The sequence below is a fragment of the Micromys minutus genome (assembly GCF_963924665.1).
Source record: "Micromys minutus genome assembly, chromosome: 1".
NCBI lineage: Eukaryota > Metazoa > Chordata > Mammalia > Rodentia > Muridae > Micromys > Micromys minutus.
In genome coordinates this window covers 184,090,414-184,117,784 of record NC_137969.1, presented here as the reverse complement: position 1 = coordinate 184,117,784, position 27,371 = coordinate 184,090,414, and the positions used below count along the sequence as shown (strand labels likewise).

Here is a 27,371-nt window from a genome sequence, read left to right as displayed (position 1 = left end):
CATACCTCTACAGCTGATGATTTTTCAACAACGGAATATCAAAGAATTGTCACAGTAAAAACAGTTCTTCAATAAACAGTGTTGAAAAAACTGGGCAGAAATATACAAAGGAATAAAAGTAGATGCCTATGTCTTCTCATCTGGAAAAGAAAGTCGATGGAATTAAATACATCAAATAAGACATAGTATTGTGAAAAAACTAAAGGGAAAAAGAGAGGAGAAATAGTGAAATGTTTCAAAGCACATGACATAAAAGCAAACGTACTACTATATAATGCAGCAATCCCTCAACTAACTAAGTATGCAAATGCTGTGATACCTGCTTTGTTATAAGACATCTGTGTGGCTGCCTTTATTTCAGTACTATCAAAATTACAAAGAAACAGAAACAATAGATGAGTCTATCAAGTGATTAATAAGAAAATAAAAATATGGAACGTACATGCTATCAGATTTTAATTGCCATAAAGAAGTCAAAGTTATCATCTGTGACAACAAGGACAGAGCTCAGCTTCAGATGTGAAGTGAATTAAGCTGGTTTTACAAGGAAAACACTATATGGATTCACTGGTGTGTCGAATCTAAAAGGAGTGCTCTGCTGGAATTTGAGAGGACAGCAGAAGTTGTAAAGCCAAGATGGACAGAAGAGAAAGGTAAAAGGTTGACCAGACTGTGCTAAATTATTGGTACATAACAGCAAGGAATTCTGATTTGCTATTTCAAGTCAAGGTGACTAGGGATGATAAGCATGTTCCACATACTTTAGAAAACTAGAAGAAAAGATTTTAAATGTCTTCACCACAAAGAAATGAATATTTTGAGGAGATGACTATTTTTAACATGATTTAAGCAGTACACAATGACACATGCATTAAAAACATCACATGGAACTCTCTAAATATGTATAAACGATTTTTATGTTTTATGTATCAGTTAAAAATAAGTTTAGATAAAATGCTCAACAGGAATACAAAGTAAAATTGTTATTTCTCAAAGATGATACCAATCAATGACATAAGAAATTTGAGAACTTCAAAATTCTATCTCAGAAATGCTAGATCACAGAGTAATGCACACTGAAGAGTCACTTGCCACCAACTAGTAACCATTTTGGCTCAATTTAATAGTTTTAATTTTTGAGAGTGCTGTACACAGTGAAATATGATCACATATGCCTTTCAAATTCCCTCATATTCCACAAACATACCTCTGTCTCCACTCAGTTTTTTGGGGGGAACAGTATAGTGCTAAGTCTCCTAGGGTAGCCTCTAATCATAGTCTCCCTGCCTGTATTACATCAGATATAATTACAGATGTGCACCTTGTAAGATCTGCTATGTATAAGCATAGGCTCTATGAATAGCTCGAGTAATGTTTCCCTAATCTGGAAACTATTTATTGCTGTGGGTGGTGAGTATAACCAAATATTAAAATGGACATTATGCACTATAGTTTTGTTATATATTTTCCACAAGAAAGTGAATTTGTTTATGTACCACAGCATCTTAAAAATTTCTTGCAGACAAAACTGTGGCTTTGTAAATTGTCTATAAGTATCTAAGATATAAATTTCAGGTTATTTTGAAGTTGTGCCTGTTTGTATCAATCGCCCACTCAAGACATCACACATTCTTCAACCACCCCCTACACTTGGAACAGACACCCAATTAATACATGCCAGGCAGGCCACCTTGCTCTTCTCCTTCAAAAACTCTGAAAAAAAAAAACCATCTGCTCTGGGAAGCTTTCCAGCTACAAGAACCACGTACTTCTTTCCATTGCCTATAATATCTACTTCATTTTTGAGCACTGTTTAGATAGTTTGCCATTACAAAACTCATAGGATATTTTCTAAATACCATATACTGGTATTTAAACTCCTTTCAAATATCTACATACTCTTAGAATAATGGCATATTCCTGTAATCTTTGTATCCATGACAGAATAGAAAAAAATGTGAGCTTTTAAATGGTAGGAAACTTAACATTGATCTTGGAACAAGATTTTATCCCAACCAGTTAAGTGTACTAATTAGTGTCTTGTGTCAAATTCTAACAGACTTTTTTTTTGAAGCAGTCTCACTGGGTTTTTGTGAACATGCTACCTTATAGAACATAAACAATGAAATACATTGTTTTAAAATAAGCATACATTAAATTTCAAGTTTTATTGCAAATGCCCTGCTAGGCAACAACAGTTAATTTTGATCTCATGACATTTTGATAAATTATTCTATGGAAGAAAACAGTAAAGTACAGGCATTTTGTCATGAAAATAAAAATGAAAATGTGAACCTGATTTTTTTCTGGAATTTTAAAGTTTTATATATATGAATGTGGAGAATAAGTGGAATTTGGTGGAAATCTTGAAAGTCTGTTAATCTCCTCTAAGTCAACATCTTGCTCATCTTTTTTGAAGTGGTTACTGTCTAGATAGAAAGCTAAAGCAGCACTCTCTGTCTCAAGGTAATGTCAAGAGTGTTACTGTTGTTTTCCACAGTAGATGTTGCCAATCATGAAGCAGATACCAGAGACTGGGGATTGGCTGAAGAATCTATACACTGAGTTTCCACTCTAAGGCCATACCATGGGAGTCATCTCCCAGGCTAGGAAGACAAAGCCCCCTGTAAGGGTTTTGGGTGTCAGTATGGAGCTCAAATCATCAAACAATAGAAGGAAGAGTTTAGAAGCAGATATTAGTCATCTCATTCATTAAGTCAAAGTAGAAAACTAAAACATGGAGTAAGAGAACCTAAGAAGTAGCCATGGAATAAGCTCTTATGTTCAAGGAAGGCAACATTGTTTTTATCACTTGCACTACAAGTAAATAGTAAAACAGCACTGGCTCAAACTCATTGTTTGTCCACGGCAGGTACTAGCCTGGGAGTATCCACATCAGACAACCCCAAAGTAAGTACTCAGGGTTGCTGAGGGAGAAATAGGAGAAGGTGAGGGTTAGGACAACTAAATGGTGATTGTGAGTTCTCTCTATCTAGTTCTGTTTCTCAGGAAGTTCCTGGGGTACCTGTATTAAAAGACATACAAGGTTTTGTCCATATGTCTAGTTATAGAAAAGAGTGAAGCAAGGGTGAGGCCAGTGGAGAAAGAAAGACATCCGAAAGCTGTGAAGCTATATGGGTGAGAAAATGTATAAAAGCAGCAAGACTACAATATTTGATAAACTGGTTGTTACTACATCAACGGGACCGAAGACTCAAAGTCAAAAGGAAGTCATTAGTAAACATAAAATAAAACCTAGTTTTTTACAAAAACATGTATTTCTTATACCATCATATTTTTTGCAAAATATATGTAATTAACTCAGTGGTTATTACCATTACCTCCAGTTTATAATCACATAGATACATAAGATTACCAAAATTTTAACTATATATCATTTAATGACTATTAACTGCCTACTGCCTACAACATACAAGGCAGGCAATGGAAATATGAGGAAAGATATCACATCATTATCTCTCCAAGGCTTTAAGAGTTTAACATAATAATTGACACCAATAATCTTCTTGATTTGAAACTTTTGAGATCATATTTCCTCTCCCCCTTAAAAAAAGTTATTCAACAAATTTGCTTTGAATTTTATTTGGAAAAGTACACCTGTTTTTGACTGTTTAGAAAATATTAATTATCACCATCAATATGCTTGCACTATTTCCTGCCAAGTAGAAAAGAGCAGACATGGCATACATCTCTGGGCAGAAGCATTTCAAGATCACATGGCATTTTTTACATAAGTGCAAATCTAAAGCCTTCAATGGACATGTATACGATGTTCCTTTACTTACACAACAAGAGTAAAGGTCACCAGCCCTCTTAGAATAAAAGAACAATGAGGCAGGTGCCTACTCTGTCCACAGTGCTCTCATGAATCCTAAGCTTTTCCAAACCATCCTCAAAGTGCTATCCATCCTGCAAGTAAGGAGTAGTCTATGAACCTAGCATTTAAATCCCTCCTTTCTTGAAAAGAACTGATACTTCTGTCTTCTCCTAAGGCACACACAGAATAGATGCATCATGAACAGGATTTGGTATCTATCCTTTGTCAAGCACTTATAGCACAAGCGCATCTTCCTAAGGACATTTCTTACCTGAAATTTGTGAATAAAAATTCTCTGAGGAGTAAATTTAATGTAGAAATACATTCATAAAGGCAAATCACAAAGTAAAATAGATAACAATAGCCATGGCTCACACACCTAGGATTACTATATGCCAGGAACCCTTCTCAGCTCCTAATTTGAATTAACTAATTCATTTACACTCTACAGCAGCAGTACTCAACCTATATGGGTCATGAGCCCATTGCACAGAGGGATAACAGGGGGCATGGAATCTTTCATTAGGTCACATCAAGCCATCAAACCTTTGGAAAAACACAGATATTTACATTACAATTCACAGTAGCAGCAAGATTCCAGTTATAAAGTGGTAACAAGATGAAGTGTGTGGTTCAGAGTCACCACAACACATAGAACTTCTTTAAAGAGTTGCAACATTAGGCAGGTTGAGAGTCACTGATCTATAAGAAAAGAACAATTACTATGACATTTTGCAAAGTAGCATGTGCCATGGTCACTCTGCTGGTAAGCAAAAGAGCCAGAAGTCACAGTTTGATTGGAATGGTGTAGAGTCTGCACTGTGTCTGATGGACATCAAATTCTCTGTTTTTGTTAAGTATTCTTGTTTGTAAGTCATTAACAAGCAGTGCTGAGGTTACCCACAACTCGGCTTCAAGTTTGTAGGTGGCCTTCATAGATCACAACCAAAATATGATATATTTGTGAAGTTTTTTTCCTTAACTCTTGGGAGTTCCCACACAGTTCCAGAGTAGGATTGGACATTACTCATACCCTTCTTTTCTTGCCCAAGTCTACTGTACAGATAGTAAACCATAAAGCTTGTACTTCTATTCCCTTCTCAAGCTCTGAAATTCATCCTCAGCCTTTGAACACTTTCTCTTACAGTTAGAGAATCCCATCTGTTACGATGGTGACACACATTCTCTGATAGTAAATATTTTCAGCCTTGTGGGTCATATGGTCTCTGTCATAACTCATCTATGCCCTTTGGGTTTAAACATGGCCATAACACAGAGAAACCAATAACCTTGGCTATGTGCCAGCAATGTTTTGAAAAGCCAAATGGAAGCCTGGAACAGGGATGTGTGGCCCTGTTTGCCAATCCCTGATGTATCATGTATAACACAGAGAATGTTTTAATTTTGTTCTGCCTTATAAAAAGAAATGCAGTTGTTTGAAACCTTGCCTCCACACTTAGAAAGCCAGTAAATCCTAGCATCCCCTTGTGTCTCTCAAAGAGGTCTTTTCATCTTAATGAGGATTCTGGACTAGACAACCATTTAAAGCCAATTCTTACATGTCGTGTGTTTCAAAAAACTAGTGTCTATTGGGTCTTTTAGTTCTAATTGATACAGCAGTGCTGTGGTTCCTCTTCACACAACCAGGACGATACATAGAAACTTTTTATCAAAAAACAAACAACAACAATCAAAAGCCAAAAAACCAAACCAAACCAAACAAAACAAACAGAAAAACAAAAAAGCTTCTTTCTTTTCAATTTACAAAGGAGGTAACTTTTAAACTTTTTTACAATCAGGAAGTATAATACTTCCTCCCAATCTAATTTCATCATAACTACCCCCACTGCCATTATCATCATCTTTGTCAGTATGTCATCATCATCACCATCACATAGCAGTCTTGTGTTCCAAGGAAAATTATGGAGGATTACTATCAAATATATGCAAAGCCTTAGTTTCTAAAGTTTTTAAATATTTTCAACTCTAATTGCAATTCTCTTGGAATTACCTTATATTTCAGTAACACCTTTCTTTCTGTTTTTTAGGGTCTCCAACCTCCTAATGCTGTTCCCCTTTAATGCACTTCCTCATGTTGTGACAACACCAAAACATAAAATTATTTTGTTGCTGATTCATAAGTATAATCTTGCAACTGTTTGGATATATAAATATTTAACATTAAGGATACCTGGTATGGGACCCTGAAATGGGTTTCAACCCACATGTTGAAAAACATTGTTTATAAGACCTATGGCCTATTTCTTTACAGAGTCTCACTCACAGTTGTCAGATACCGAGTTTTTTCTTGTGTGATTTATTTGGGTTTGTTTATGAACACAAGAGTTCATGTTGTCCAGTCTTGCCTGGAATTTGTACATAGAATAGAATGGCCTTGAACTACGAATTTCTCTGCCTCTGCCTCTGCCTCCTGAGTGCTAGGTTTACAAATTTAATCCACCATAGTAGCAAATGATGGTTAATATATCTAATTCCTGAGAAAATAATAAAGGAAGCAAAATATTAATACATGAGTTTTATCACAAATATATTAATTATTTAAGTTTACCATAACAATGACAAAGACTTGAAGTTATTACTCAGTGAAGGCTCCTAAATAGAAAATAATTTGCCCCAAGTTTTATGGCTGGTAAGAAGCAGAATTAGATTCTCACAAGTACAAGGATTGAAAGCTTGTGTTTTTTTATTTGACATTATTCTTTTGAGGCAAAGTTATCTATGAAACTAAATATCATGTTCACATTTCCAAACCATCAATATCATCTTGGTTTCTATACATTCTGAATTGAATTCCATGTTTTTTGTAGTGAGCATCAGGAAACCTGGGTGCGTGAATTGAACAGTGAAGTTAAATCCTGCAGAAATAACATAAGCAGGAGTTGTATTGCTGTTTATGCGCCACAGTGCTCAGATTCTGAATGAAATTAAAATGCATTTCACTGGTGTGGAATCATGAACATTTGTCAAAATTGTTTTGTACAAAAACTCCCTAGCTTTCACAGCTGTATAAATGCTCCCACAAAGAAATGAGCACCGAGTGCATAAAAACAGATGTGGCATTTTGCGTATTATCAACAAAATCTCTCCTGTTTTCATCTTGCCAATGTCTTCCCATAACTTCATTTATGACATAATTCTGTACATAGAAACGCAGGGAAAGTACTTCTTATTGGCATGCCCCACAATGGCCTTAAGTATCAGATTAGGGCTACTCTTATTTCTCTAGAGATCACCTTTGCATAGGAACTAATTTTCGAACTAACACCCGACAGACCTTCATACAATGCACTCAAAGTTACACCAAACACTCTCTAAGTCTACTGAATGTAATTGAGTCAGAACATTGAAAGGCACCTGAAATGAATGTGCACTGAACAGTCTCCATTTTGATTCAGGAAATGGATTTAGGGAATTTTTCAATACCCTGTGAATTTTAAGGAGAGGAAATTACCTTTGGTTATTTAAAGTGAGGAGAGCCATGCTCAGAGCCTTAGGCCAACGTGTGATCATCAAGCCCTAGCTAGTCGATGAGGTCTGCCTCTGGGAAGTCACTAGCGGCTTTGCTTTATAAGTTGTATATTTGCAGCTCATATTAAAATACCATAGAGTGGATATCCGATCAAAACTCCACATGAGTGCTCATCTTGAAAAGTTAACTGTTTTTTTTTACTTTGTTTCTCCAACTGTTAGCCTTCCAGAGGGAGCAATGCCAGTCTTAGATAACTTGGTATAACAGCTCCAATCACTTTAAGAGTTCACATAGAAATTTATTTTACAGCTTTTAATTGTTTCAAATTTCTATGAGGGTGGAATATATTTGAAGAGACATCTCCATAAGTGACATGATTATTTCATTCTAATCTGAAAACCCAATTATCACCTTGTTGCAGAAGACAAGGAACAGCTTTAGAGGCAAACTAATATATCCTATCAGTGGGGCAGTTTGTCACTTTTGAAATAATAGTCATCTTTGCAAATAACATTGTTATAAAGCTTCATTGGATGAAGAAGAGAAATGGAACCCCCCCTCATGCTGTTATGCATTAAAATTAACTTCCCACAGGTTTTTAAACTGTTTACTGCATGCTCACTGTGTAGGATCATAAAGGAAAGTAACAGCATCAACAACATAGAGGATCAAAAGCAAATGTGCTTGCTATGAGCTTTTAAAAGCAAGCAGATTTCACACACCACATAGATACATCACATGTGCACATGCACACCAATGGAGGAGCAGGCTGTATGCTGCAGAAGGACAGATCACGGCACACAAATAAGCAGTAGGCAAAGGACCTGCATTGTTCAAATGGAATTTTAATCACCTCAAATGAAAAGTAGCCAAAACTTATTTTCTGCTGGTAGCTTGCTTGTGTGTTGTTTTTCTTGCTTTCATAATGCCTATACAAGAATAGTTGTAATAATAAACAAATGAAAGGCACAAAAGCAAAAACATTTAAATTGAAGTTAGCAATTAGTATATTATTAAAATCTGTAGAATATTATTCTAAAATCATAATTATATTGGAGATGAAACTAGTGGTGTAGTGTGTCACAGGAATGCTGTGATATATTTAATTTCTTCACATATTTACTTACAAAAGATAAGGAACATTTTAAAGAACACACTTTGTTCCTATTAAAAATAATCTCAGACTTTGGCTTTTTCTATAGTTAGTAATGCCACAATTAAGGCAGAGTATCAACCCTAAGACTTTCAGTTTAACTCCAGCAAATCTCCATCCACATAGGGTTAAGGCTGGCTTGTTTGTCCAATGTGATCAAAGCTCTTTAATTAGTTGGTGGGGCGGGTGCATTGATGTCCTTTGCCCTCCTGCTGCACACTGCTGAGTCTCTGGCTCTTTACAACAGACTCTCAAGCTCACTGGCTGGCATTCAAACGCAACTCAGATTACACTTCGTTAGAAGAGCTGCATACTTCCACATGAGAAGGACTACTGATGTAAATAATCTAAGTCCTGGCAACGCAACAACCAAACAATGACTTTGCCAGTGAGCATATTCAGCAAGGACTCATCCAATGTTCTCTGGAAGGCTGAACGGCTGCAATGCTGAGTGCATATGCGCTCGCGCCCTCTGCTGGCTGTATTCTACAACTTCGCCAAGATATTAAAAACTTAGGGACTTCCTTCCTTCCTTCCTTCCTTCCTTCCTTCCTTCCTTCCTTCCTTCCTTCCTTCCTTCCTTCCTTCCTTCCTCTTTTCCTTCCTTCCTTCCTTCCTCTTTTCCTTCCTTCCATCCTCTCTTCCTCCCTCCCTCCCTCATTCCCTCCCTCCCTCCCTCCCTCCCTCCCCTCTCCTTGCTTGTTTTCTGATATCCTCACTCTCTTTCACAATTGGAAATATGTATTTTAAATTGACTTCCAAATTTTCTATATAATCACACCTTGAAGATTACAGTGAAATTACATCCCTGCACCAATTATATTAAAATGACAGAAATTTTTATTCTTAATTAATCAGAAGTTCCTTTAAATAAATTATAGCAAAATAATTCAAATAAATTGTTTTTATATATCAATTAAAATGAACAATTACAAAGTAAGCTTAAGCTTAATAATTTTCTCAAAAGGTATGAAATATAATTTAACAATGATTTTAAGGGAATAACTTAAATATAACACATCAATTATACTTAAACAAATTCAGTTAAATAACCTAGACCATGCTACTTGGAATAATTCCAAGTTTGCCAATTAAGGGACAAAAGTGGCCACTTTATGGCAGTAGACGATCGTCTCCAGCAGGCAGTTGACCTAATGACTGTTCAATAAGGTTTGCTGTCCATTGCTTTGGTATGGGCTGTGCATCAATATCTCATATCCAACAGATAGGAAATTGGTCCTATCACTGCCATCATCAAACCATAGGGGACCTTTACTCTGTTTTGACCTATTGTTCGGCATTGCATTCTTCCATTCTGCATGCACACACTTCCATTCCCAGACACTTGGTTTTCACATACATATTCTCTTCAGCTTTTAAGTGAGGCATCCACCAAAACTTCTCTTCCAGGAGTATATTTCCTTAGTCTTACTTCATAAAATCTGCTGTTTCATACACTTCATTATATATTTGTATATGTGTCATCACATAGGCATATATGTAGCTACATGTATACACATATAGGCACACCATACACATATAGTTTTGGGTTGAAATCTCACATGCCTGAGGGTGATCTTGATCTTATGCACTTCCTGCCTCTTCCAGGTGCAGGGATTACAGACATGCACCATCACACCTAACTTCACTTGGTGGTTAAAGATCAGATTCTGGGCTTTATGCTTGGTACTCAGGAAGCCAGCATCTGTGCTATATTGAGGGAGAAATGAAAGATCTGCTGTCTCCTTTAGGCTTTCTGTCACTACAGGATGGACCATCTCTGAGTTTTAAGTACCTGGGCATTAGTACTCTGAAGTCAGCTTCTGAGTGGGAACTACTGTCTGCATCCCTGTCAGAGATTCTGCTCCTTACTGTTCGCTGGGACAATTACAAGTGTGTTCCTAATGATTAGCTCAGATTTTCCAATGGCAATCACAAAAGTAGGACAAAGAAAACCTGGGAGAATCAGAGAGGCCCAGATAATCAAAATGGATGCATTAGAGAGGGGAAGCTCCAGTTTGGTGAAAATGAGAATTTCGTGAACAGTGACTACAATACAATCCGTATTGATTATTTAATAATTGGTAACCATTACTAAAGAGTTCTTACTAGAGGATAAAATCGGAAGATGGATCCTCCTGAGAAACTGGAATATGATATTCACATTTATACTTACATTTTATAATTTTAATTTCTAAATCTTTCCAGAAATTTTAGCCATTGAAGAAATGCTTTCTTTGGCTGGTGGCTTAGTCTCTGGGAGCTCCTCGGTGTGCAGGTTAGTTGAAACTGCTGGTTTCCCTAGGGGTTTGCCCTACCCTTCCATTCCTTCAGTCTGTCCGCTAACTTTTCCACAGAGGTTCTTGACCTCAGTCCAATGCTTGGCTGGGAGGATCTACATATGTCTCAGTCAGCTGCTGGTAAAGCATCTCAGAGGACAGCCATGAAAGGCTCTTGTCTGCAAGCACAAAATAGCTTCAGAACATACATGGGCTGCACAGAAGCTCCCAGCGCATATGTAGCAGAGGGCTGCCTTGTCTGGCTTCAGTGGAAGAGGAGGTGCCTAATCCTGTAGAGATTTGATGGCCTGGGATAGGAATGCATGGAGGTAGAAGCCTGTCAGAGGGGAAGGAGAGGGAGTATGGGAGGAAGAACTCTACAAAGGGTGACAAGGATGTGGGGCAATATTTTGGATATAAATAAACAAAATTGTAATTATTACTATCATTATTATTAAAATAATAAAGAATTAACTTCAAAAATAATGTTTTCTTTCAATTTTAGGACTAATTCTGGTCAATGTATAGATGTATGAGTTATTTGGGTACACTCTATACTTCATGTGCACACGGTTCATAAGAAGTAAAGAAAAGAAAACATACTTCAAAATGTTACATATATGAATATCGGTCTGTTAAAAGAACAATATCTGTGAGGGAATCCTTTCATCCCCCTAATGACAAGCAGCCTTTACAAGTTAATATTTTAGAATTAACTTTGTTCCAACAGAAAATTATGCTTCATACGCCTGTGTAACCACATATTTTCTAAAAGAAAGGTATTAGTAAGTAATGCTTACGTGGAGCCAGAAGCAACCCAGAGTATCTAATTAGTTCCAATTAGCCATGTCAGGGGATTACTTTCTAGGTAAAATTATCTTATAATGATGTGATTAACCTCTTTGGAAATAGTTCAAGGTAGACTTATTTTATATTTAGTATGCCTTATAAAGAAGTATTACAACAGAGGTCCTCCAATGCTTCCCTGGGATAATTTCTGTGAAGTATCAATTGATCTTATTCCTGAAAAGCTACATGACACTTTCATTAGGTTATTGATACGGAGAGTTCTAGTGCACCTAGGGATGAGAAATCAAATAAGCTTCATGTCAAATCAGTTCCCTTTGATAGCATTAATATTACATATATATATACTAGGAAAATAAGAATTCAACTCTAATCAATTATAAATGCTGGTTCTAGACTATTTATGAACAAAGGGAAGCTTGTTATCAACCTCCATCAAGGTAGTATAATCATTTCTGCAAGGTGGTTAGTCATTGTATATTAGTTTAGGGAGTCTCTTCCATGTCCAGAACATGACTTGATCTTGTCAACAACAAAATGGCCAAAAACACAAGGAGGACTAAGTTCTGAAACTTACACCAAATATTTGATAAATTGGGATAAGAACGACAAAAGAAAAGGAGTTTTAATTGTTACCTAAATTAGTTTCATTTCTTTTCAGTTTAGGAGCCAATGTACTACAGTGTGTGTGTGTGTGTGTGTGTGTGTGTGTGTGTGTGTGTGTGTGTGTGTGTATGTGTATGTATGTATGTATGTATGTATGTACGTACATATGTACATACGTATGTGTATGTGTAGATGTAGATATAGATGTATACATATATATAGAAAATGAGACTAAGATTACATGTTTGCTGCCACAGAGTTATGAACAAAATGTTAGCCTCTGTTTTCATTTGATAAACATTTTCCAAGAATTTACTTGTAGGCATAGGAACTATGGGTCTGAGTAGATTTTTATTTTTTATTTTTGTAAAACTGCTAGTAGCTATTAAACAGTTAAGCACTTAAGGAAGAGCTTAGATAATTCTTTTGGGTTTTGGGAGGACATCTCTGAATTAGCTATTTCTATTTTTTAAATCTCTTCTCCATGTATTCTTAAGAACTGAATAAGTAAAGCTTTTGCATAGACCCCATGCAAATTTATGTAAAATTATATATATATATATATATATATATATATATATATATATATATTAGAAAATAGAATGAAAAAATAAGGGAAAATATTGAAACTATGTTCAATGCAACTATATAAATTAAATCTAAGTACCTTGCAAACAAAGCCAAGAAATAAATATTTTTAACCTTACCTGGACAATGTATAAATATAAACAACCCCTACTGTAATGACATCCTTTAGTTTTCTATAGATTCTTTGACTTGGGACTTTATAATATACCTTTCTTTGTACAGTGGCAATGTAGAATTCCCTGTGAATAATTTCTTTCTTGTAATATCTGGCTAATATTTCTCCTTAACCTTAAGTTCAGATTCACATTTGCTTAGTCATTCTATAGACCCATCATTTAGTTGGATGACAAGCATTAAAATAAGAAACATTAATCAGGAAATAGTAAGTCATATCAACAGTAATGTATGATCCAAAATGAGGGCTTTCATTCTTTGTGTTTTCTTCCCCATGTTTTGCTGCAAGACAAGATGAAAGGAGCATAACAGTGTAAAGAAGAGGAAGAGGGAGTAAGAAACAAAGAAAGAAAGAAAACTACTGAATCTCATCCTTCCTCATCCCCTAGCTTCCACAGCCCCATTCAAAGCAGCTATCTCACAATCAAGATTTCCCAAAGCCAGAACGGAACCAGATAGGGATGTCTCCTCAAGGACACTACCAGAGTCATAGAGATACAGCTTAGCAAGCTTGCAGCTAACCATTGGTTGGACTGAACTTACTGACTACGATATAGGTGCTAAAGAAAGGACTGAAGGAGCTTAAAGGGTTTGCAATCTCATACGAATAACAACGATATCAACCAGCCAAACGCTCCACCACTCCCATGGACTAAAACACCAAACTATAAGCAAACATTGAGAGACATATGGCTCCAGTTGCATATGTATCAGAAGACAGCAGTGGTTGGCAGCAATGTGAGAAGAGGCTTTTTGTCAAGTGAGGGCATATTTTCCCATTGTAGGGGAATGTCAAGGCACTGAGATGAAGGGGGTGATTAGGAGTGAGTGTACCTTCATGGAGGCAAGTGGAGGTGGAGAGGGCATGGGAGTGGCATTGGGGAAGGAGATAACATTTCAAATAGAAGTGCAGAAAGTATCTAAAACAAAACAAAACAAACAAACCAACCAAACAAACAAACAAAGAAAAAACAAAAACAAACAAACAAACAAACAAAAAAAAAAAACAAGACTACACCTTCTTCAGTAATGTTCCAACTCTTAGCAGTGTCACTTAAGATGGGTCAAGAGAAGATCATCCTGAGTGAGATAACCCAGTCACAAAAGAACAGACATAATATGCAGTCACTGATAGTGGGATGCTAACCCCAGAGGCTTGCACTTCCCCAGAAACAACTCACAGACTGTATGAAGTCCAAGAAATAAAGAAAACAAAAAATATACATATATTCACAAAACAAGAAGACTTTGACTATTCCCATGTTGAGTTTTGTTTTGCATGTACTTTACGCTTATTGCAACTAGTACGTTTTCAATGCATACTGTCAAGCCCTTGAAAAAAATCAAGTACTGACTAAAAAACATATTTACATGGTTTTATGTAAAATTTATTTTAATGTCTGAAAAAACAGTACTGACAAAAATGTATAATTTTAAGCAAAAAATGTTTAAAATCTTTACATTTATCTTTGTTTTGCAAAATAAAGTCGTTTAAAAAAAAAAAAAGATGGGTCAAGCATATTCAAACCACCACACAAGCCACAGAGCCTTTGACCTACACGTCATGTGTGCAAGATGTGCTGGGGTAAAGGTGGTACAAAGCTTGTAGCAGTGGGCATCCAAAGACTGGTCCAGCTTGAGACCAATGCTACAAGAGGACTCCAACCCCTGACATTGCCGGGTGCGCCAAGAATGAGATGCTGTGTAGCCCAGAGACCTGAGATAAAACTAAACACAGAATAAAATGGAAAAAAGAGTAAATGAAATGGTTCTTACTGACATTCTTCTGGAGTCATCGACTAGAGCGGAGCATAACTGTCATCTTAGAGGCTTTATCCAGAAACTTTGGAGCACAGATTGCAGATGCCCCACAGCCAAACAATTGTTTCAGGATTTATTTAAAATCAAATTCAGAAGAACAACTTTTCAACTGTGTATATCACATAAAATTCCTTGACTGTGTTCCATTAGTTGACATAATCAATTAATCTCTTCTCAAAGGAACTCACAGAGACTGAACTGACAGTCAGGGACTCTGCATGGATCGGAACTAGGCTCTCTGAATGTGTTATTGTTGTGTAGCTTGGTCTTCTTGTGGGACTCCTAGTAGGTGGGCAGGAGCTGCCACTGACATTTACTAAACATGAAATAATAATGATGGAAAATAAAGATTATAAATACATAATTACTATATTAAGGAAAAAACTTGAATAGTTTTTTGATGTTTCAATATGTATTTAAACAAATTCAGAGGACCAGATTTTCGGTGCTGTGTTACAGTATAGAATTATGTAATAGTCTTTAGTTTTGACATTACTAAAACTTTTTGTTCCCTCAGAGCTAGGAATGACATGTGAGTAGTAGCTACATACATGCTGGGCTCGCACATCATACCACTAGGTCACCTCCAACTCACTAGAACTTTCCATTATTTCAAATCCACATTTCATAGGATAATCTCAACTACATATATTTTACATGTAGATAAGAAATAATAATCCTGTATTTTATTATTTTTTCTTTGTACATTTTTTTCTACAGCAGAGAAGAAAGTTTAGGATCCATTTTGTTTTTCTGTTCTTATCTTGGACATTATAATTTCCGATATTTAATGGGATACAGAATGTGTAGAATAGTGTCCTCTCTCAGTTCAGGCTAGATAAGCACTGTCCACACAGTTCAAAGAATGGGTAGCTGTAATTTGACAGTTTAAAATCAATAAGTATGATTTATGAGCTATTTATTTTGACTAATTAAATACTGCTTCAGTAATACATCTTTTCAGATGGATAGGATTTATTTAGAGTTAAATTTTGCTGCCTTTTGGAAATAGATGAATACCATATGTTATTTCATCCACAAAATAAAAATATACACATATGTAGATGTATTTGTATAACATAGAGAGGGTGATACATTGTACATTAATATAGTACCACATAAGAATTAGTAGGTAGCTGATAACTACACATTGCTAGCCAACTAAATTGAGAATAAGAAATACAAACTAATATATAAATGTGAAATAGTTTCTTCCCTTGATGCTATAAAATAATTCATGATAAGTAACAACTAAATGGAGAGTTTCTTTAGTTTGTACTACTAGTCTATCCTTCAATATAGTGAAAGTCTATCAACAAGGAGATAATGAACCTGGGCAAATTAAGTCTAGAGTCAGGAAAAGAAAGTAATGAAGGTTGTTGCTAAGCAACCATTCTTTTTTTGTAGTGTGAGAGTATGGCCTGTGGAATCATACTACCTGAATTTAGACTTCCCATTTTACTTACCTAATGTAGAAAATCACTCACAGACATGCAGAGAGATTAATTTCTTAAGTTGGTTATTATCATTACCAGGTTAGTAACCAATACAAACTATCATTGGTTCAACACTTGTCAACATGATCGTTCCCTGCATGACTTTTGGGCTGTAAGTATTCACCCATACATTTCTGATGATCCCATGATGAAATCTCCATTCTGTCCAAACTTAATTTACCCAAGGTCTTTAACAATCTAACACTATTAAAAATGAAAATATATAATTTTTTTCTGAGACTCAGGCAATCTCTCAACTAAGCATCTGTCTAATAAAATGGGCTACACATGCAGTTGCACAGAGTAATCAATCTTATTGCAAAAGGAAGGAAGGGAGGCATATGAAGGAGAGATCATACCAAAGTAAGACTGAAACCAAATAGTGAAATCAAAAGAAGCTGTAGCTCCCAGCTAGGCACCCAGGGTTCAGGATAGAATTGTCTGGACTTCAAAGGGCTTAGGTAGTCACAGATTACTGGTTTTTTGGGTGAAGCACATATAGACCATTTTTTGGGTTATATTAATTTGTGTTTGTAACTTTTCATGGAGGACATGTAATGCTTTTCTCCTCAATGTATGGGAAATCGCACTGCAGGACAAGTTTTATTGTCATGGCTTTACACAGTGGTCTCTCAGTCCTTGACTGTAAGGACTAATCATGCCAATCTCTGCCAGGTGTTAGGAATTTTCTGAAACTATGCTGTAACACTGCATGATCAACTCATGTTTAATGCTTTTAGAGTTTCTTTAGCTGCTGAAAACTCCTCTTTCCTCAAGCCAGCTCCAAAGACTTAAGTATAACATTGTCAGGTTGATCAGAGCAGTAGTTTTTAACCATTATCTGTAGTTTACGGTATTTACTTTCAGCATGAATGTAACAGAATGCCTGCCAAGAAGCAATTTTAAGGAGTAAGGATTTATTTTGATTTATAGTTCACAAGGATACAGAACATAAGGACATGGGAAATGTGGGGGTAAGAGGGTGATAAAGCTTGTCACATTGAGTCTGCAATCAGGAATCAAAGAGATAAAAGCTGATACTCAACTAGATTTCTTTTTCTGTAGATTTTTTGACACCCCTTCAAGTGATGTCACTGAAATTTGTATGAGACCTTGTACTGCCATTAACCTAATCTAGAAAGCCTCTTGCAGATATGCTAACAAATTTATCCTCATGGCAATTCTAGAGTCTGTAAAGTTAAAAAAAATATTTCTCACTGTATAATCTGAAATCAGATCCATTCAAGGCTCAGTGTAAGGGTAAAAGTATTCTAGCATTATAATTACTTATCATAGTGCTTCTAACTGGTCCCAAGAAAATCATTTTAAATACAATATAGTAATAAAGTTAATTAAAACAAATCTGGCAAAGGAATTCTATGAACTCAAGTGAAAGGAAATGTCTAAAATATAACCAAAATTTCTGGCAGAGAACATTCCAGCTGACTTGTTCTTATCATTGTTCAGAAGTCTTGCTTCTGGAACTTAAAATATTTTTCCTGAAAATATTAGGTCCATATAATTATCATTTTAATAGAAGCATACTTTATAGTGACCAGTGAACAATTAATAAAAAGAATTCTTCAGAACTAGAATTTAAAGTACTCTAAATATAACCAGAAGAGGTGAACGATCTGTGAAATCACAACAGCTTGAAAATTATTGTAGACGCTCACAGTCAAGTTATATTTATATTTTAAATACCAATATTATATAACATATGGTTTTAAATTGTATTAACATGTGTACTTCAAACACTATTTTGCCTTGAGTTTGAATCTGAGAAGTCTTTATATATTTTCAGTTTTATTTTAAACTTTAGAAAGACAGTGTGTTATATTCTAACAGCTAACTTAGATCTATCTAGGAACTTGGAAAGAATAAGATATAAACCTTGCAAAGTATACTTTTTAAGCACCGGCAAATTATCATTCCAAATTATTTTGATTCCTAACCTAAGGAGCATAGGTAGAATTTATATATATATATATATATATATATATATATATATATATATATATATATATGTATGTATGTATGTATGTATGTATGTATGTATGTATGTATGTATGTATGTATGTATACATACATACATACATACATACATACATATATATATAATATTAGAAATATAATGTTCAATAAAACATAAATGTATTTCAAGGTGAGCATGCTAAGAAATGGTGTTATGGTGGACAATTTATGACAAGAGCTTTGATCTGAAACCCGTTTACTAGTATCACTTCTAAAAGCCCATTTGCTAATACTTGAAAATATGAAAGTTTAGTGTGGCTGAACTTACCTAGGTGCTGCAATTAGATATCTATCTTATTACATTTAATTGGTTTATGAATGTATAATTTACTGTCTCAGGAAAATGTAAATATTGTAAGTTTTCACCTTAGTACTTAGAGAGTGCTCTAAATGCTTGGCACTTGAAGAAAACATCTTCAAAACTATGGGCTGGAATGTAATACATACTTCACTTGAATCAAGAGATGATTTCTATTATAAAACATTTTATTAAATGTATTTTAAGATCTATACATTTAGAATTCATCTACTTTTTTTCAATTTTGACTTATGAATCGAAGAAATCTAATGAACCTGAAATAAATATACAAACCAAAGTTTGAAAATATAGCACAACAATAAATTTATGGTAAATATACATAATAAAAGTAAATATTTTAAAAACAAAAATTAGTAAAGAAAACATCAGATTACATCATGTCTTATTTTATTTTCTTTTTTACATGAAGCTCCTAGTTCCTGTCTTCACAAACCTTTGGACTTTTCTTCAAACAGTTTCCTCCACTACCTCATGACTTCCTCAAAGACAAGAACCTGTTTAGACACTACTGTAAAGAAGCACACAACTAGCAAATGTGCATTTTCTGGCTCCTTGTTACATGCCATTCTTTATAACTAATGATAGGTTTCATAACAGGGAGGTGTCTGAGTCAGTAATGCTCTCTATAATAGCAGGAGATCAGATCCCATGGGAAAGAAAAAATGATAGGTGCCGATGCAGGTATCTATAAGTGCAGTGCTGGGAGACATCAACGAGAAGCTAAAACTAGCAGGTGATAGTCCCAAGATGGTTTTGCCATGAACTGTTTAGTTAAGGATAGATACATTTCTGCATGCAAGGTCCAGTAGAATTTTATTTCAGGAAAATTCCTGTAACACATATGTTTTTCCTGTTATTATATATATATATATATTATATATATATATATATATATAACAAGCACTAGGTTTTAGCCCATCCTTTTGAACAGATTTCTGAAAAACAACGAAGATATACTGTCTCGTAGTGATGTCCTGTAGTAATAGACAGCTAGATGACTTCTTAATTATGATCCTATAGGTATCACTAAAATTATATTTTTAATTTTTTATAATAGGAGTGCTATTAAATACTTTCTGATATCAAAATTACATTGAGAACTCTGCCAAGCTTCAAGTATCACTAGTTAATTGGTTCGTAGAGAATAAACAGGCATTTACAACTTAGAACACATTCTAAGAGGTTTCAAAACCATTAACCAAAGGAAACTGAGAATTTACTATAGATGCAGTGACAGAGGATAAATATTGACTAGGTTTATCTGTATTAAACTTCACTAATAGCTTAATCACCAAAGTTAACTCTCCATGAACCTGTAAAGCTAGTGATACTGAATGTTTAGCCAGATAATTACTCTTAATGGATACACATGTAAACATTTTCTGTTGTAGACTTCTTAGTCAATTTATGATTTAAATTTATGTGCAAACTTGTGGTAAACTTTTACCTTTTGATCATGCTTTGTGAATAATATATAAGTGTTGAAGACAAAGAAAGAAAACCTTTTAGACAGAAGTCAACTTAAGAACTTAGAAATAAAGACATTGAGAATAAGAGCATTGTTACATCGGAGCAGGAGGAGAGCACAAAATTCCAGGGAATATACAGAGTAGAATAACCTAGAAACTATAAGGCAACATAAAAAGGTACAAGAGCAATATAAAGAATACAGAGGGAAAGAGAACAAAACAAAGACAATACAGAGAGAACAGAAGGAACAGGCAGGCTTCTCCTTATTACGGGACAGAAGATGTTTTTCTTAATAGGTTTAGTCTTAGTAAAGAGAACAAATTTTTCTTCTTACAGACTTGGTTTTTATTCATTTAGCAATGAAAATGTAGAAGTTTTTTCTTTCTGTATACAATAAAGATTCAAGCTTATTTATTTTTTATCCAGAATAAGTGAGTTCTTTCTACACTGGCTCTTGGTCTTTAGCTCCATGTATTATATATATGTGTGTGTGTCTGTAGATATATTTGTTTGATGATATAATTATGAAATAGTATGAAAGCTGGGTACAACTGGCTCAAATGGATATATATACACACACACACACACACACACACACATATATATATATATATATATATATATATATATATATGTGAGTTTATGTGAGATTATACCATATTTGCTTGTATAAAAGAGACTCTCTTCTCCTTGAATAAAAGTTTATTGTTTCAAACTTCTCCCAAGCCTGACAAAGGTGAGACACCTGGGCAAAAGGGAAAAGGTTCTTATTCCCCTTCTGTTTAGGGTAAGGTGCTAAATACCAGAGACTACAGTTTCTGGCCTTAAAGGGGCTGAGATCAGTCACCTACAATATTACAGTGACTTATACTTAAGATAGGTAAACATTTTATTATTTAAAAACAACCGTAAATATCTAGTAAAACCAACTCTTACTACTCTCAGATGCTCTTACCCCTCTCTTGCCTCAAAAACAAAACACCAGCAGCAGCAACAACAAAAAACCAAAACAAAATCAAAACAAAAACAATCAAAGAAACAATAACAACCAAACTTAACAGAACAGAAAAACATCCTGGGCTGGCTCTTGACAAATAGATAAGAGGGACATATAACGTGGACCGTGAAGAATGAAAATACTTGACATTGACCTCTGGATTCTACATGTATCTGCTCACATACATGTGTTCTCACATGAATACACACAACCACATGCAAACACACATACCACACATAGATGCATACACACACACACTCACATCGAAAGAGGCAACATGAAGTAGCGAGTGTGTCTTATAGTTTTATAATCCAATAATTAGATACACTGTCTGTTACCCATGCCTTTAATACCAGCACCTGTGAAGCAGAAGTAGGAAGAGGTATGGCTAATACATCCAAATACATCTATTATGGTCAAGGAACATTTTCAAGAGTCTCTCCTTAAAATATATTTTGGTTGTGACTCTGTTTCTCGGCATTCATCACCACAACCTAACTGCTCTCAATATCATGAATTCTAAAAGGCCTGAGTGGAATCAAGAACCATGCAGGTTTACTGTCCTTTCCAAGTACTAGGTCTCCTCTTTTCTCTGTGTTTATAATTTCCTTCTCTCTGTATTTACTTCCTATGTTTATTCCAAAAATTGAGATTATGTGTTCTCTACTAATAAACTGAAGGCTTATTCATACCAGGAAAAGCTTTTTGAATCTTTCCTTTTGCAGCTCCTATTTCACTAGGTAAACCTCTCAGCTTCTAGAGTCTCCTTAGCAGTGGACTCAGAACTAATCTGTGTGGCCAGTTCTGGAGGGGAATGCTATCAAGTACAGGTTAGGTAACAGTTAAAAATCGTGTCATTCCTCAGAGAGCAGATACTAGCAGCAGACAGAGCCCAGCTCAAGGCTCAGTTTATCACTTAATAACATACGATATATTCTTTTCTGTATATTAGTTGCTGTTCAATAAAAAGTTTTAGTGTGTCCAGGAATGAACTTCGTAACTGCCATGGTGAGTAGTCATAGTGTAAATAATGCATTAAACACTTTTTAAAGAACAAGACAATCAAGACTTTCATTTCTGGTACTTGGTACCTGAAGTTTCCATATCAGAAGAGAAACTATAGAGGCTTAATAATCTAATATCTAAGCAGAATAGTCTTTTATAATTTCACTGAATGTTATGTAAAATGACGATACAAAAGCAGGAGCTAAATACTGATATTTGTTTGAGACACACAAGTCCTATGCATCAAAGTGAAATAAAATGAAAGACAGGTTGGGAGGAAAATAAAGCATTTCAAAGGACACGTTTCCAGAATGAGAATTACTCTATAAACCTTAGAATGGCACCCACTGGTTACATAGAAAATGTCTTGTTGATTGTGAAATTCTGTAGTAATGGTTCTCTGCAGAAATTACAGGAGTAAGTAAAAATGCATTTTTGGTGGGGGGCTGTCTCTCTGTTATTTCCCATTAGTGAACTTATTCTTCCTCAGTAGCAGCTCTCATGGACTTCTACTTGCAAGTAGCTACTAGTGATCAAGATTCCATGCTCTTTGACAGAACACTGCATCTAAACCTGAGTGTTATGGGAGGAAAAGGAAGCTGATCCATGATAAATAAAATTTAGGGAGAATCTAATGAAGGGCCAAATATAGTACAATTTTTTTTTTCTCATTTGCCAATTGAGAAAACAAGTAATAGTGATCAAAATATGTCCTCTGCTTACATGGCTACCAAGTGGCAAGGTTTTAAACATAGTAGAGTTTCTAGATGGTGAGGGAAATGAATATGAAAAACACGAATTTATGTAGTACACAAAAGTGGCTAACATATTCAAGACTAAGAGAGTTTAAAGCTAGGTGTGATAAAAAACATATCCTTCTGCTTTTACTAATATGAATTAAAATTCTTAAACAGGATGTTCAGTCTCTTCTATTTTTTCTTTACTGGATAAGCGGAATCCGAAGTCTCCAGAAATGGAAGAGCATTCAGGCAGTGTTTGAGGGTCTATGACGGCTCTAGATTGGTTCTAAATTTTCATGTAGGATTCAACTATGCCTCTTAATTTTTGTCTATAACAGAATTCTACTAAAGTGAAGAGCTGGGTAAAAACAGTAAGGACTCAGCTAGAGAAGCAAAAGTTAAATAAAGAGTAGTCCTTGGGTCAGGAAATCTTAGCATCTGCTGTTAAATCATCTAATAATGTCTCATATGGTCAGCCCTCATGTACAGTTGGCTACACATACACCATATGTGTTATCTATATCAGATGCATCTCATAATTGTTATCCAAGAACTTCAGAAGTGAAAAACGGCTATACACACTATTAATAGCTTCATCTGTAGAGTACCTGACAGGGTAGGCAGGGTTGGGTCAGACTCCTTCCTTCTGTTTCATTTTACTCTGAAACAGCCACAAATAGAACCTATCCAGTGCCTAGATACATTTTAGGCCTGAAGGAACCTAGCTGTCATGATGTTTCAGAGAGTGTCCAATAGTACCAGTATCCTTTGAACTCATCATAAAACTGGGAAATGTATGTAATTCTACATGAAATTGCACACCACAATTTTGTTTGTTTCAAGTAAATTAATCCCTAAACCTGTATATAAGAATGATTACTCAGGCCACAAATTTCCAAAGATGTTTCCATAAAGTTTCACATTTATATCATCAGGGCATACAAACATGCAAACAGTAATATATATTGGGCTAAACCTAACCATATATGGGGCTAAACCTAACCATATATTGGGCAATAAAAATGTAAAAAAAAAATGTTAATGGTATTTGTCATAAAACCTAAAAGACATATGAGTAATACAAAGGTTTATTATTAAAAATATCCTCATTAACCTTTGACATTTGAGGAGAAGAAACATAAATGTTGACAGTCTTACCTGTGGCTTATAAAATTTGATTGCAATATAAACACATTGATATTACTTTACATATTTAATACTCTCATACACTGTCCTTTCTTGCTGCATACATCTATGGAGTTAATGTCATATATAATGTCTATCTCTTACTCTGACATATTTCTTCAGCCTTTAATGGTGTTTGTATTGCATGAAACACTGAAGCAAGTGTATGGGCTGCATCATCCAAGAAACCTTCTAAAATTTCAAAACTTGCTCATACCAAACTGCCACAAACTACTTCTCCAAATGTGAAAGAAATACAACCAGTCTCATTACAAAGCTAGTATTTCCCTAGCACAAAAACAAAATAAGCATGTAATTTCCACAACAAAATAAAACAATAGGAATTTTTATAAATTTCTAATAGTAGAAAGAAAAAAGAGCTTGCTATAAGCTCATATATTATTATTTGTACTACAAGAAACAACTCAAGAAAATATATGACATGGGTATTAGTATTATTTGGTTAACAAAATATTTAAATGAACTTAATAAAAATTAGATAGGACATGACTAATTATGAGACATTTTATTAAGATTATTTAATAAACAGTACTCTCATCTCCAAATTAGGAAGATTTAATTTTTGAAGTATTTTCATGGCATTTATTTTATAAACTTGTTTACATGCAAGAAAATTATATCATCTACTAGTATCTGATGTGATTAGCATAGACACAAGAACTTACAGGGTTATTTACCAAATTACATGTATTTATGGACAGTTACCAGCTTAGCCAATATACAGAATGCTAATATATAAAACAATAAAATGTCTATACAGCCATATAGAATCATTTTTAAACTTAAAGGAATACCAAGTGAAAGTTAGTATATAAAACCTGAATATGATTCACTACTTTTGTCCCATCTTGCTAGGATAGAGAATAGATAACCCCCAAAGAATAAAAGCTAAAGTGCCAAGCTTTTCCTGTTTTCCTGAGTAGGGACAAGTATCATTGTCTACAATTTAGAGCAGGAATTATTTATTATTAATATTGTTGGGGAGAAATATTTACTGGCATTTACTTGAAGCTAACATGGGATGGTGTTCCAAGAGGGCAAATGTCTGATATACCAATGTAAATAAGAACAATGAAAATTACCAAATCAAAGCTTCCTGTTTTCCCTTGGAATAAAGGATGATCACCATTCACATACTGAGCAGTGTAGGGGCTTATGCTGTGTGTCATTAACTGTAACTTCCAACATATATTTCAAGTATTTACTTTGAGGCACATGAAATTGAAATGGTCATGTTGGCCACTGCACTATACATTATAGCCCCATTAAAAGCAAAGAAGAAAAACTGATTCATTTATAGTTTCCTGTTAATGTGAAGATGTACTCTGAACATTCAGTACTTACATAGAAACGGTCTAATGTACATAGTGATCGTCTGTAATGACATAGTTATCCATAGGAATCATAATTATAAATCCATCGTTTGTTGCCTTACCGGCTGTTGAATTTCTCTGGGTGCTTTTCTCTCATGATGTGGAATCTGTGTGCAATGGAAGCATCCTAAAAAAAGAAATGGAGGAGTGATATTTGTGATTTTATTATCTTGTAAGAATATAAATTAAGAAACAAGATTTTATACCAGTTCATTCTTTACAATGTTATTGACAAGATGTTCTAAAATTAGATGTAAAGTATAGGAGAATATGACTACATAATCATGCCACAAACCTTCAGTTGTCATATTTACATAAGAAAATGATTTCTACTTAAATTATATATCCTTTAATTCCTGTTTCAGACCCTTGCTTAGATTCTGTTTAAAGGAATATATTTTGTCATAATGTCAAAAAGTACTTGAATGTATTCCCAAATAAGAGTAAAAGAAATGGCTTAAGTAGAAAAATCATCATATTGATATGTTCTTGCTCCTTTAAGATTGATTGTGGGTAAAAGGACAATGAAAGCCTGGTGATCTAATAAAGCAGTGTAATCACTGGTCTCAGACATTGCTCAGTATGTCCTGATGTGCAATTAATAACTGTTCATAACACATGCAGCTTTCTGGCCCATCTCCTTAATGGAGATAACCAACAGAGAGAAGGTCACAGAGACTTGGTGACAAATATAATCTCTCAGATGCTAAATACAACAGTTTTGAAGCCCAGTTGGTGCCACTTTCTTTTTGGTAGTCCATCCAGAGTTTCTTCTTTAGTAGAAGAAGAAAACTGAATGTGTGATAGTGGCAGATTGTGACTCAAGATTTTGGAACATAGACCATTGAATCCAATATTAAGCCCCCTCAAAATTTCAAGTGAGGAGATATTTTTCCATTTTCTGCTACACATAATCACTCAAAAGAGAAACTAACATATTTACCAATAATCTTAAGAGAAAATAGCTTTTCTAATTGAATGTTTAGTTTGCCTCAGACTGAAGACAAAAGGAAAAATAAAACTAACTCAAAAGAAGTAAAGAAGTTGTGGATTTGAAAGAATCTTGAAAACACTAATCAAGGATTTAGAGTCTAATGAATGAAATCAAAAGGCTAATGTGTTTGCTCATGCATAACAAAGCACAAGAACTAACAAGAGGGACCAAGAGCTGCAGATGGCAAAGAGGCTCTCTCTGTAAGACAGAGCAAGCAGCAGCTATTTATATACATCTTTAAACACTCTCAATTGTCAAGTAATTGAGTTATTTTTCAAGAAAAAGATACAACCGTATAGATAGAATGATATAGGGACAACAGTTATAATAAAATTTTTGAATTGATGTTTCTAACATGCAATTTTGAAACAGAAATTAAACATGTTCAATATAGTTATTTCAATTTTTTGGCCTATTAGGTTGCATATATTGTAACAAGTATTATAGATACTTATTAAGAAATCAATGCAACAGTGAGATCATGTATTTATTTTCTAGTGACACAATTATACAGACATTTAAAGCAAACTATTGGTGGTCTACATGTTCCTCGATCTGTAATTCTTTTTTAAAAGCATCAGTCTTTATTTCTAATACAACATGACTTGGAGTAATCAATCAGCTTTATAAATTCAGCAAATAATTATACAAAAAGGAAAGAGGCCCAGTGCCTAAGAGAGTGAAGAGCCAATACTTCTTGTCCATTCGGAGAATATCATTGAATTATTTTTCTTGAATTATTTGTTTCTTCTAGTTATAGTTCATGTAGGATGATTTTCTTTAAAGTACATATTTTTGCAATAAAAATTGTGTCCAGAAATACAAGAGAAGCTATGCAGAAAAAGAGAAATAAGAAGGAAACCAAAGAATATTTAAATAGATAGGAATATATTTGAGGAACCTACTTGTGCAGAACATTATCATGCCCACTACTGAAAGATAAACTTAGTATTAACTCTATCTCCAAGATAATCAGAAAAT

At 34.6% G+C, this 27,371-nt stretch overlaps 1 protein-coding gene across 6 annotated transcripts in view; it reads right to left on the bottom strand.

Moving 5' to 3' along the window:
• Positions 1–27,371, bottom strand: part of DGKB (diacylglycerol kinase beta) — a gene marked incomplete at its 3' end in the record, with an annotated part of 654,267 nt that overhangs the window by 286,817 nt on the left and 340,079 nt on the right. For all 6 annotated transcript variants that reach the window (XM_080942285.1, XM_080942284.1, XM_080942287.1 and 3 more), the window contains one exon: positions 25,459–25,523. In XM_080942285.1, the coding sequence (XP_080798411.1) occupies positions 25,459–25,523 (65 nt within the window). The remainder of the gene's footprint in view (positions 1–25,458; positions 25,524–27,371) is intronic.